The sequence below is a fragment of the Periplaneta americana genome, chromosome 15 (assembly GCF_040183065.1).
Source record: "Periplaneta americana isolate PAMFEO1 chromosome 15, P.americana_PAMFEO1_priV1, whole genome shotgun sequence".
Taxonomy (NCBI): Eukaryota; Metazoa; Arthropoda; class Insecta; order Blattodea; family Blattidae; genus Periplaneta; species Periplaneta americana.
Window position 1 is genome coordinate 71,531,811 of NC_091131.1, and position 14,226 is coordinate 71,546,036.

The window sequence follows — 14,226 nt, forward strand, 5'->3', positions numbered from 1 at the left end:
TAGTTATAAAAAATTATTTGTTGTCAGTACATGTCGGTATGCTTGTGTACAGCGATTTCTCCAAAATTATTGTTCCAATTTTGTTCATATTCAGTAATACGAACCAATTTTGTTCATATTCAGTATGAACGAATTAATTTATGCGGGAATTATAGGCCTATACAAGAGATATAATTAGGCCTATATTGTATTAGTAAAACTTATTGGATCTTCATTTGAGAGTAAAAGCACACAATGATGATTCACTACGAGAAACATAAGATTTTTTTTATTTTTTGTATTACGCAAAATAAAGTGGTAAATGAGTCTGTGAAATTCATATGAAGTCTAATTCTTAAGATTAATTATTACACATCGAATTATTTCTACGTTTAGTTCTGAATTCAGTATAGATTGTATCCCTCTTTCGAGCCTCGTCTCGTCATTCTCGTGCGCTTCGAAATAGCATTTGGTCGGAGTGGAAAGATCTCGTAACTTTGAATAACATACATCATTGAAATAAATAACATTATAAATGTTTAAAAGAGACCAAAAGACAAAACAGAACAGTAGCTTAGTTATCAAAATGTTCTCGTTCTATTATATGATATTACCTATGGTTAGGCCTATATAAATAGAAAAGAAAAACAATTCTCAAATAAATTTGGATTTCTAAGAAACATAAAACATAACGTTAATATCTTTTTACTTGAGATTGCACACTTGATATCAAACATATGAAAAGAAAGTTCCTAGCCTTTTAATAAGGGCCTAGTAATTAAATAAAGATTGGGAAACGAATTATTATACACTGAAAGGTAGAGATGATATTTCAAATAGGCTACTTACTTGATTGTTATACATATATAACAGTTGCCAAAGTAGATAAAAGTTCAGTCAGGTATAAACAACTGTGGCAATTCAAGGCTGCTTGACGTTCGGGACTTCGGGAGTGATTAATCTCGGTGTCTCGAAACAGTCACAAGCAGTCTTTACGTCAGCGATGCGACGTAATATAACATTGTTGTGCGGGTTTTCGGCTTTGCGGGCTCTGTTAGTCTGCTTTCTCGATTCGTTGTTCATCTGTACTATATCATCATCATCATCCATAGCGCTACAGCCCGGATCGGGCCTCGGCTTCCTTAAGAATTCTTCTCCATCGGTCTCGATCTTTAGTCACCGTCCACCAGTTCTTCACTCCAAGCCTCTTAATGTCATCCATAACACAGTCTATCCATCGTAGCTTTGGCCTTCCAACTCTTCTTCCTCCAGCAATCCCATGTTCCATCACCTTCCTAGGTATTTCACATTCATCCATTCTCTTAACATGCCCTGCCCATCTCAGACGAGCAATCTTAATGGATGTTATTATATCGGGAGACTCATAAAGCTGGTATAATTCGTTGTTATATCTTATTCTCCAAGTTTCACCATCCCTTACAGGTCCAAAAATCCTTCGCAATATCTTCCTTTCGAATGCGGCCAATCTAAATTTATCCCTTTCGCTAAGAGGCCACGTCTCTGATGCATAGGTCAACACTGGTTTTATTAGGGTCTTATATAGTCTACATTTTGTGCCACGAGATAGCAATCTTGATTTAACTTGTTTTTGCAGCCCATAATAACACCTATTGGCGCTTTGTATTCTTCTACTTACTTCCTCTGAGATATCATTGTTACTATTAACTAGTGATCCAAGATATACAAAGCTCTGGACTGTCTCAAATTTGGCATCATCAATCTCAATGTACTTAGAAGTTTTATTATTATTTTTGTTATTGACTACCATGTATTTTGTTTTGTTTTCATTAATTTTTAATCCCATATTTCCAGCTGCATCTCTTAGATTTCTGAAGGTTTTCATTAGATCTCTTTCTGACCTCGCTATTATGTCAATATCATCCGCAAAGGCTAATATTTGTACAGATTTATAAAAGATGGTACATCTGTACTATATAGGTATTGGAAAAAGGATATTCGTAGACTACACTAGACTTTGTTTCTTAAAAAATTCCCGGTTGATAATTGTAAATCTCCCATTCTTATAAAGAAATTCACTGACGCGTAAAAATATATTACAAAAGTTCAAATAAAAGGCAGGAATATGCTAATAGCCTTATTATAAACCGATACCGTAATATATTCAACATTTATATTACTTTTAAGTACTGATTCTCCTAAGTAGGAAGTTTAAATAGAAAATTTTTGCAATATTCGGATGGCTATGCTATTTTATGTGAATTTGTGCACAATTGATGACATAAAATAGACCGTATTGTTCTTTTAATGGCAGTGGAATGATGGAGATAAATGGAAGAACACGAAGGAAAACAGTATAAACTCTATAAAAACTGTTTAAAATCTATTACAAACATCTGTTTCAAGATATACAAATGTCCGTGTTTTTCTATATTCCACCTTGTACTCACAAACCTGCATTATTAAAAGTATGATTCCCAAATTTTTAGTAGTAGGCCCTACTACTCAATCTTTTTTTCCATTCTTAAACTCGGGGGGGGGGGGCAGTGAATTGCCCCCGAATCCCTAAATGATGCTTCTGCAACACTTCTGCCAGGTTCTTTAGCCAACTGGAAACAATTCCTCATAAAAATGACTATTAGGCCTAAGTAAAGAACTGATCTACTATTTTATAACAAAGTAAAAAAATAAGCAGTATTTTCAGTCGGTGTTTATTTCCCCAGACCCAAGTAAGTGTCGAGAAGTGTGTTGGGATCTCAAGGAGAGAGGAGCTGTAGGGGAGACATGCTTGCATCTGTGTCTTCTGAATGCCACTTCGATACATGCAGATCTCGCCAAGAGGCTTCTCCGATTCTACCCGAAGCTCATCAACGACATCTACATGTGCGACGAATACTACGGTAATTAACTAACAGCATTTCAATATGTTATAGGATCAATAATCTCGTGGACTAAGACCAAAGACGTAATTATGACACCTTATGCATATTGACCTTTGAAGTAATCCCACGGTTAAATTCTGCCATCACAAATTTGAATGTTTTTTTTTAATTGACCATAAATCTTATGTTATAATCAGGCTTCGAGACTTCGGACCCAATAGAGCAGTTCAGTGGGAAATCCGCATAACGGCGTACTGAGTACAGTGGTAAAGCGTACAGTGGGTGGGGGTACTGTAGAATGAATTCCAACAAATACGCAAAGGAAACGCTCTGGATTTGAAGATTCTGACGAATAATTTGGTTTTCATGCAAACTGTGTCTGAAACTATTACACGGTTAGAAAAGTCAGAGCAAGAGATGCCGGAAGCCCTCAAATTAATTTAGAAAATGATGCGGAGAATTAATGAGACATCAAGTACACCTGTTACTGAACGTGTAAAATAGAAGTGGAAATCAGTTTTATGTAAAAATAACGGATGTGGAACATTGTGTAACATAAACAGCAAATTAGTGGACATAGAGTCACCTGAGAATAAAGGACTGTCTCTCAGAAATTGCTCCTATCACGTCATGCGACGTAAAGCGCAGCTTTCTACAGCACAAACTTTGGCAGACAACCGAAAAAGATTTACGTTTGAGACACTGAGAATGTATCTTGTAGTACATTGCAATTCGGTACTGTAACTGCACTTCCTAAAGATGACCAATAGGATAAATTAAGAAATTAAAATTGCTACCTGCTTATTTCCACTGTGTACAATTAAAGACAAATGCTTATAAAAGACAGGAGAATAAATGCTTTTCACATTCTTTTGTCATTATTTTTGTGTAATAGTTACTTTCAAAATGTACATATGTGTGTTTCCCCATACTACCGTACTCTACTCTAAATAGCAACGTTGTTACCTTAACACATCTCCATCTACCTGCAGCGAGTCAACAACCTATAGTGCATGCACAGTATACTTATTGTATCGGGTCCAAAGTCTCGAAGCCTGGTTATAATTTATAACACATTATTGCTTGTATGGAAAATGAAGGCAGTGAACAGTGGCGCCAACTTATATAGGCCCGTGTGCCCCGAGCCCACCCAATAATTATTTTTCTTACTACTACTACTGTTATTATTATTATTATTATTATTATTATTATTATTATTATTATTATTATTACTATTATTATTGTCATCATTATCACATCATCGTCTCATTTTAGGTAAATGACTTATTAAAATCAGTGAAGACAGATTTTTAAATACGTAAGTTAAAGCCCAGATCACATACTGTTGCGTGCCACAAACATGCGCAAATATTATGCGTGGGCGGCGGGAGTTCCAGCTGTGGGGATATTATAACTGATTCAGCGGGAGTCCATGCGGTGGCCACAGTGTGAAAGAAAACCACTATATAATGCCGAATAAAAATATAATCTGAGGAGAAATAACTTCAACAACATTGTATCAGTATTTATAATGGTTATAAAATAATTTCTGTTGTTACAGGAGAGAGTGTTCTCCATCTAGCCATCGTGAATGAGGATCCAGCAATGGTTAAATTCTTATTAGATTCTGGAGCGGACTTCCACGAGCGCTGCGTTGGGAATTTCATGTGCCCGGAGGATCAAAAGGGATCCCGTACTGATTCCTTAGACCATGAATACGTAAATCTTGCTCCTGAAACCACCTATGAAGGGTGAGTTCCAGTTTTTGTTCTATTGTCAGTTACAGAGCATTTGGTGGTCCGAAATATCTGTCTGCTACCCATTACCTGTAGTTTTTCTCCTATTTCCATAACTTTTATTTTTTACAGGCGACTTTGTGTAAACCTATAGATTTATTGAATTATACAGCGTCATAGCTTTCAGACGATCAACTCGCAACGGCATGCAACGACACAGTACTGCCACAACTTGCTGATAACAACTGTTGCGACACTGCGCGCAACAGCAAAAACTGTGCAACTGATTGCAGCGACACACCACTTGCAAACAACAGAAGTCTAATGAGAAGTGCTGTGTCGTTGCTTGCTGGCAGGGAGTTGATCGTCTGAGGGGGATACTTCCGAAACTTACGGCGGATACGCGAAACTGCTGATAATAGCAAAGCCTATAAATATCCTGTTGGTAGGTTGATACTGCAACATGTGTCAGGACAGTGAAAAGTAAATAGTGAGGGTACGTACGTACGTAAAAAGAATTGGCGAGGTTAACCACAGGTACAGATTCTGCTAACAAAGGGGGATTCTGTATAAATAAAATCAGTTTTTTTTTTATGTTTCGTTCCTCTTTTTGTTACAGTTACGTATACTGGGGTGAATATCCCTTGACGTTTGCTGCTTGCTTGGGACAGGAGGAGTGTTACAGACTGATGTTGGCCAGAGGTGCAAATCCTGACAACCAGGATACAAATGGAAATACTGTATTGCACATGTTGGTTATATATGAGAAACTGGTATGTACGTAATTTCGTAATATATTATTGTGAATCGGCGTATTAACATATACTGTAACCTTCAGGAAATATCCACCAATTAGAGAAGCGAGAAATTACTGTAATTCATTAATCAAGGAGTGAGTGTACTATCTGTTTTGGAGAATCGTAACTGTTCTTAAAAATATAATATAGTAGTGCTTTGTACATGCCATGGAAATGCAGGGAGTACCATATTCAATATTTCCATTTATGCTAGATGCGAACGGCTAACATCATATTCCAGTTATTTTACAATGCACGTTCCCGGACGTATTTCCGAAACCAGTTTTCCGAACGGTCTTATTTCCGAAATCAGACTATTCCGAATGGTCTTCATTTCGAATGCGTTGTTTCCGATACAGCAGTATTTCCGAAAACAAATATTAGTCACCATTCCGGAAACATAGATTCCGAAGGACTTATTTTTTTCGAAATTGTTATAATAATACATTTCATTATGTATATTTTAATAAGTAATTTACAGATTAAACTGATGCCTTAAAACTCAAATCCAAGAGGCGACCTTCTTCCTTGTAAGTGAATCCTTTCATACAAAGGAAAATACCTTTACATACAACTTCCGACAGTGCTGACCGGAGGTTTTTTCAGGTAGGTGAAATTTCTTTCTTGCACTAGTGATGCAATTACCCTAATTACAGTCAAAGCACAATATTTCTTCACCGTACTTATAAAACATATATTCCACTATTGTTTCACTCATTTGCGATCCGCATAAAGCACTTCAAACGGGATTTGGAAGCGTTGTAAGCAGAAGCATATTAACGAAGTTTTACTGTACTACACTTACATGTGATGGAATGCCCCATCAAGTTATTTCCTATTACATTTACTGTGTCAAGTTTTTAAAACAATGTATTTAATGTTATTTCCGGCAGGAAACATTCGACATGGCGTATGAAGTGGGAGCATCTCTAGCTGTACGAAATGTGCAGAACCTTACACCTCTCACCCTTTCTGCCAAGCTTGCTAGGATCGAGATGTTCTTCCACATCCTCAACATCGAGAGGGAGATATATTGGCAAATAGGTACGGCAATTACAGCGTTCATCCATCTGCTGAATAAGAATGTTCCTTTAAACTAAGTACCTATAACGTGTTATGAGAAAGTGTGTATCATCTTCATGGCGTTATTTTATTTAATGTGTAAAGGAAGTAGGCTACTCAAAATGTGGACAATTGCGTTTGGAGTTACAAAGACAACTAATGTAATAAGTAGACTTCGAAGTTCAGGTCTCAGCCTGGGAGATGTAGGTTAACTGATAGCAGAGTATTGAATGGAGATGGGAAAAACAGACTAGGGCTTGTTTACTTTTTCCATATATCGTATCTACTCATTGCGCTGTCTGTCTAAGTCTAGTTGGAGGTTTCGTAATTACCAGCACTGAAGCAGGGACAGTTGGGACGACGTGATGTCTTTGCTATGTCGAAACGAAATTAAATTGGAACAAATTTTTAAATATACATTATTAATTTTTTCCACAAAAATACTCTTACATGTAGAAATAAGTGTACAGTATTTTATTTGTAAAGGCAAAATGCGTCACAACTGCAGGCAAAAAATATTGCTTAATTACGAGATAATGACATTATTTTAAAGCCCCGGTATCTATATTAAAAAATTATAATGGATAAGTCCAAATTAGAAGTAGAAGATATTTAGAATTATACTTGCGACCAGTGGCCTTGCGAGCCACATCTCGCTGATCCCTGAAGCTCACGCAAATAACTTTGAACACGAGTTTTACTCATATGAAGGTTAGATTTATATTAAATAGAACATACTGTTTTCGGACAAGTCTATTTCTGTTACCTATATTTTATAATTACTCTATTTATGTCGCTTGTTTTCCTTATATTTTAATTTATATACAATTACAAATGGTGTGTGTTATGATATTCTAATAATAACGTATTATTATTATTATTATTATTATTATTATTATTATTATTATTATTATTATTATTATTATTATTATTATTATTATTATTATTATTATATAAATGACAACATCGAGGATCAGTGTAGGTCTATTGAAATTTAATTAATTTTTTTTCTTTCTCCTGAAAAATTATTTTCTGTACTGTCACTTAGGAGGTTTCATAAAATCAACGATGATATACTTCTAATCCATACTTATAAAATACAAAGTTCAGGAAGATGCAAGCGAGATAATTATTATTTTAAAAAGTAAAAATAAAGAGGCAGGGCACTCCCCGGTTGCACAAAAAATTGTATTATTTTTGTCAATGTTTGTATTTTTTGTATTTATGTATGCTATCTGGTAGGATGGAAGAGAAAGCATTATGTCATGGCCTTAATCCTGTCAGATTATATAAATAAATATATAAATAATAAATAAATAAATAAAGTTGCCAGGACGGCGCCATGGCACAACTACACCCCTGTGCATTAAATTAAAATATTTTATACATCTAGCAAGATAAATATGAGTTATAGGAATGCAAGGGTATAAATGGAATGCGAATTGAATATCAATACTACGTAACACAGTAATTTTTTGTATAGTACCGGTAGGCTATACATTTCCTTACCTATGCTAGTAATAGTCGTAAGCATTTCTTTTTAATGTTGATAAAAACTTTACATTTTGCAGGGAGCATTACATGTGCAGCATACCCTCTTGAGCAGATAGACACCATAGACATCGAGACAGGAAATATAAGCAAGAACTCTGCTCTAAATCTCGTTGTGTTTGGGGTAAGAGCCAGTGAACCTATTTCCCACTAAATGAAACATTTTTTATTGTATTAAGTAAAATTCTATAAAATAAATTTTAAAGGACGTAATAATATTATTATGAAGATAAAATTAAAGCGAAAGTTTCTATGAAGCAATAGCTAAGGAAATTCACATGAGAAATAATCCAGGAATGTATTGTGCTTTGTAATTATATCCAGTATCCGGTGTTCCTGTAATCCATAGATATAATTTCTTACCAGTATTACAACTTTAATACTCCCTATAAGCAATACCAGTATGTCATGTGTCTTAATGCCCTATACACAGGGTTGAATGAAACCATATGCATTTATTTATATATCTACTGTAATAAAGCATGTTATTACGACTAAAATAGCATACCAGTACCGTAATTAATTACCTATAGAGAAAAAACGTTAATTCAATTCGATGTAGTCATAGAAGAGAATGTCGCATTTCTTCAGATTTATTCTTTTTTACCTTACTTTATTATTGAATAATGAATTATTGCCTCAGATAATGATTCTAATTTCTATTTGCTTGTACGCGAAATGATGCAAACATTTCTAGTTTTTGTCCAATTTGATGTACCTACATTTTTTAGTGTACTATACTTTCTTTATAAATCAATTTTAATTTATAATTTTTAAATTAATTACTTTTTTCTATCAATAATTTAATTGGGATATATGAAAAATAATTTATAGAGTTAAATAATATAAATATAATAGAGAAGAATATAAATAATATTAATCATCTTAAAGGTATTATTTGTGGAATTGAAAAATATTCTAGCGAGTAATTTTATCATGACAAGATAATGTTATTATTTAACTAAATTTTCTCATCAAAAGTAAATGCTAATAGTATTTTATCTAATACAACACAAACTTCACAAAAGTGAAAAAAAAATCATTTTTAAAATATAGTTCATTAAAATTTATCTTTGGGGATTAGAAATGAATGAAACTTTCCCGAACAGCTAGATTTTTGGCACTAAATTTATCAGTAACACAGTGAAATTTCATAACATTGCCCCTGTTTCTGTTTCGTATTCTAGACAATCTTTGTTCAAAATTTAAAAAGGAATATTATAATCCATGTTACACATATATTATACATTTTATTAAACAACTACCGGTATTCAGCGATAATTATTTGAATAAAATTAGTTAGGCCTAAGCAAATAAGGATATTAATTTTTTTCCAAAAATGTTTTTTTACTAAACTGTATTGCAAATAATATATATTATCTTTCAAGTGACAACTTTATTAACAAAATTGTAGTTAATTACAAAATTATTCTTTAAATATATTTTCTCTACTGCTTAAAAGTAAATGTGATATTTTGTAATCCATTAAAGACATACCGGTATTATATAATGTTTAATTTTGTGTACAACCTACAGACCGAAATATGATCATTATATTTTTCAGGACAAAGATGAACATTTGGAGCTAATGGATGGCATGCTTGTTGATCTTCTTAATGCAAAGTGGAGTGCATTTGTCAAATTCAGGTATTCCTATTTATCTGTTTTTAATTTAATTCTCCTTGCACAAATGAAGTCACAAGTGTATCTGGTGCTTTGGATTAAAATGAAAGCATGTAGCAAAAATTGTTTTTGAACTACTTTTAATTTAAATTGTACATTTTTCTACATGGAGGTTTGTAATTACAAGCAAAAAATGAAATGTGAAGAATTCTACCTCTTTGGTACCTATACTGGTATATTCTTTATAATAATTCGTACATAGATATCGTGTTTTTACTGCTTCCATTGGCAAATATTTCAGTTTACATTCTCGAAACATATTCAGTATATTATTTCAACTAGACTGTGACTATAATTAAGACTTTGTATAGTACCGGTATTACTAAGATTTTTTTTTTTGACATGTTCCATATTCACTCTTAGCTGAGAAACTACAACGTGTTCATAGTGTGTGCATACGATTCATCTGCAATACTCGTAAATTTGACCATATAATGCCTTCCCTCCAGTTACTTATTTCATGGATGCGTCTGAAGGAACGAAGAACAATACATTCATGAATTTAAATACTATTATAGTCACAATCATGCCATGGTATGAAAGAAAATTTCACAACCTCGAGCGGGAATCGAACCTGCGACTTCCTTTCATACTGGCGACAGTACTCTATAACAGAGTCGCCAGTATGAAAGGATAATTCCAAGCCTTTGGCATGAGACGAACTCGATAGCTCAGTGGTAGAGCGCCTGACCAGAGTACAGGAAGTTGCAGGTTCGATTCCCGCTCGAGGTTGTGAAATTTTCTTTTATACCATGGCATGATTGTGACTATAATAGTATTTAAATTCATTAATATGTCACATCAACAGACGTGTATACGTCACCAAACATCGTAAGATGAAGAATACATTCACTGTCTCTTCTGTTTAGAATCATGCATACTTCTACTCCGAATTATCTGTTATCGCGCTTTCAATTTCTTATAACTCTTCGAAACTCATCAAGCACTTTTTTCTGTCCCTCAACACAGAACGTCTTTATACTCATCATCCTACATGTAAAAATACCTCGCCTCTGGAATTTGTTACCTAATGACGTCAGAGACTGCCGGATTTTATCACAATTCAAAATTAAATTGAAAAATTTTGTCTTATTTAATACTTTTTAGATATTGTTAGAAGTGTTGATTTGTGTGTTTTTTTTTTTTTTACTCTAGATTAAAATTGCAAGTTTCTTGTTTATGTTCGTTAATTAGTTAGGATACAAATAATTAGGATATTCAATCACTCATCTACAGTTTGTGTGACTACAACCTGTGTATATTTTTGTGTGGCTTTACTTTGTTTATTGTGTGACTTTTTTTTTGTCTTTCTATTATTGTATTTGTATTTCTGGTGGTGTGGAAGAGAAGGCCTGATGGCCTTAACTACACCAGAATAAATAAATAAATATTCTAGCTGTGAAGCGATGTACGAATTCCATGAAATATAAATAAATACAATACAGTAAGGTGTAAACGAAACTTGGAAAATCCTACACACTTTAAACGGAAAAATTTGTCATTTTACTTCATCATCTTCTTAGTATCTTGAGTATAAGATCCTTGATATTATATATTTGATGAATCTGTACTATTTTGTCTATTTCTTTTTTGCTATGCTGAGTCTACTCATCTCCTCTCTTTATGAAAAAGTACATAGCAAATGTAATCAGGAATGGATGCCTATATTTCAACTTAAACACATTAATAAAGTATATTGTGACATCTCTCTGCAAACTTACTATATTTTGAAAATTAATTTGAAATTCAAATCAGTTAATAGGAAATTCTTTTCCATACAGTATGATAAAAAAATAAGTGATTGGGAAACTTTTGCAATTAATACCGATACCTTACTTCCTAATTTCGTCCTTAACTAATATGATTGTGTACTAGCTACGAAAATGAAAACAAAAAATGTTTATTTTAAAATTATATAAGATCTTTTAAGACGACTGGCAATAAACACAAACAATTCCGAATAAAAAAATTTTGTTCACAAATAAATGTACCACTAGGTACCAGTAACCTTTTTAAAATATTGTTTACTTATGTTAAATTTTACCAAGTATGACTTTGAGTATTCTAACTCGATTAGTGTCAGAGCTATTAACTTCTACATGATTAAACATATAGTCAGTCAACCCCACGACAGGCCAAATCAGCCCAGAAGGTGGCGAGATGCCTCTTGTACTCATTTCTGTTAGAGGCTGAGTAAACCCCAGGACCATAGTGCGACCGGAAGGATTAAATCAATGGAAAAATCCATGACCCTATCGGGAATCGAACCTGCGGTTTCCTGCCTTCCAGTGTTACGCCTTCACTGCGATGCTACCATGTACCCTCCATTAAAACCTTATACACCTGTTGTGAAAATATGTGTAAAATTGTAATGTTTCATGAAGTAACCCTTATACGTCATATGTATTAAATCATTGTTCAAAACAAATAAAACTGTTTTCTAAACAATCATATTATCATACTGATATTTCTACATTAGATATTAAAATATATATTGTTAGGAACAAGGAAAATTGGCAATGTTATAGAAGAGAGAATAATTTTTCTTTTTTCCCCCAAAAAGCGTAAACTATTTGTGAAGTTATTTCTAAAATCCATAATTTAATACTTTCTTCTCAAATTACAGGTTCTACAGACAGTTTTTTCTTTTCCTCTTCTACTTTCTCTTCTCTCTGGTCTGTTTCACTCTCAGACCAGGGCCACCACCAAAGACTGCACTGACGCCTCAAACCAACAACACTGGAATAAACAACACAACACCAGTACCATTCTCGAACATCTCCAATTTCCCTGAAATGGCTTCTCAGTTGAGACTCGAAGATATTTTACTTCCTGCTGAAAACTCTTCTTACGAATTCTTCCAACAGAATCAGTCATCAATTAACAACGTGCCATTGCCATACAGAATGCTATCATCTGGATACAATGATCAAATCGATGAACCTTTGTTATTTGTAAATGACACTCAGAATTCAGATGCAGCGCAAGAAGTTAACAACTCCTGGACAAACAAGCAGTCCAATGTCTCATCCTCTAACGACAGTACTGTCATGCGCAAGAGAACGAAAACAAGAATCAAGAGAGCGGCTGATCCATCATCTCAGGTAAATAAATTACCACGTCACTAAATATAGTGCATAGAGCTATATAAGTAGATAGAGAAATTGGTCAGCCACATATCGGATAGACAGCTCGGTCTCTAACACTAAAAGAGGATGCTTGCTCTCAGGAGTTAACTGGATTACAACTTAGATGTACTTCTGTATAAGGCAACAACATTCGGTACCGGTACTCACCCTGCGCACAGAAGATGTTCTATGCCAAATGTCCATTTTGTCTCATTAAATATTGGAATTCTGTACGGATTTAATTTCAATAATTTTGTTCCTACTGCTGCAGATGCTTTACAAATTTCTGTCTCCTGGCTAAATGTCTCGGAAACTTGCAAAGACTATGCTTCAAAATTGCATCAATTTCATTGATTTTTCCCTCCATATGAACATGGTGTTTTTGTCTTTTCTTTTCCTGCCATTTGAAGAACCTGTTTGAGTTTATCAAATAGCCTTAATATTGTACATCTAATATAGTAGGGAAGGCAAGACCTGTCCTGTGACCTAATCATGTGCCGTGGCTATATCGCCAATAGGTATGGAAGGGGAAGATAGGTTTTAGTCTGAGATGAACTTTCATGTCGGTAGATTTGTATAATATTAACCATCCTCAAACTCTCTTTTTGATAGCTCATTATTTCCCCTGTCGCACAGTTCACATGCCAGGTCTCGCCTCCTCATCTGTACATTATTGTATCTAGAGGACAATGGCCTATCAGGATATTTACGTCTGAATGTTTGGAAACTCTTCGTCATTTGGACGATTGTGTATCAAACCATGACTGAGATGTGAGATGTTATTTAACTTATTTCAATCGAAAAACTAAGCATGAACAAGTTCGTGGTGGTGGTGGCGGTGGTGGTGGTGGTGGTGGTGGTGGTGGTGGTGGTGGTGGTGGTGGTGGTGGTGGCGGTGGTGGTGGTGGTGGTGGCGGTGGCGGCAGCGGTGGCGGCGGCGGCAGCGGTGGCGGCGGCGGCAGCGGTGGCGGCGGCGGCAGCGGTGGCGGCGGTGGTGTCCTGAAACAAATCCTGCAGTATGCCCCTAGTGGAAGAAGATCCATTGGTCACCCAGCTAAGAGATGGACTGAGTGAGACCCTAACAGACCACCTGGTCTAATGTTTTGGATGACGATGATTATTATTATTATTATTATTATTATTATTATCATCATAATTATTATTATCATCATCATAATTATTATTATTATTATCACATATAGAACTGTATCAAGCAATAAAAATTAGTTAGAATTCGAATTAAATTATTACTAGTTTGTAAGAGAAAAGGTTTTTTTTAATTATTTATTGTCGTTTTAACTATTTAAGTCATATCGTGACATTCAGAAAGGTTTTTATTATTGTGGTTAAGTTACATTTTCATTTTCTCCACTAATTTTGATCTTGCAAAAATTATTTGTCACGAAAGACAAAAGAGAAGGGAAGAAAC

General features: G+C 34.4%; 1 protein-coding gene across 2 annotated transcripts in view; it reads left to right on the forward strand.

Annotated features, from left to right (window-relative positions):
• nan (transient receptor potential cation channel subfamily V member nanchung) overlaps positions 1 to 14,226 on the forward strand; it is a 39,955-nt gene that overhangs the window by 11,596 nt on the left and 14,133 nt on the right. For both annotated transcript variants that reach the window (XM_069847653.1, XM_069847652.1), the window contains exons 4-10: positions 2,682 to 2,858; positions 4,402 to 4,591; positions 5,196 to 5,349; positions 6,267 to 6,417; positions 8,007 to 8,110; positions 9,551 to 9,633; positions 12,296 to 12,773. In XM_069847653.1, the coding sequence (XP_069703754.1) occupies positions 2,682 to 2,858; positions 4,402 to 4,591; positions 5,196 to 5,349; positions 6,267 to 6,417; positions 8,007 to 8,110; positions 9,551 to 9,633; positions 12,296 to 12,773 (1,337 nt within the window). The remainder of the gene's footprint in view (positions 1 to 2,681; positions 2,859 to 4,401; positions 4,592 to 5,195; positions 5,350 to 6,266; positions 6,418 to 8,006; positions 8,111 to 9,550; positions 9,634 to 12,295; positions 12,774 to 14,226) is intronic.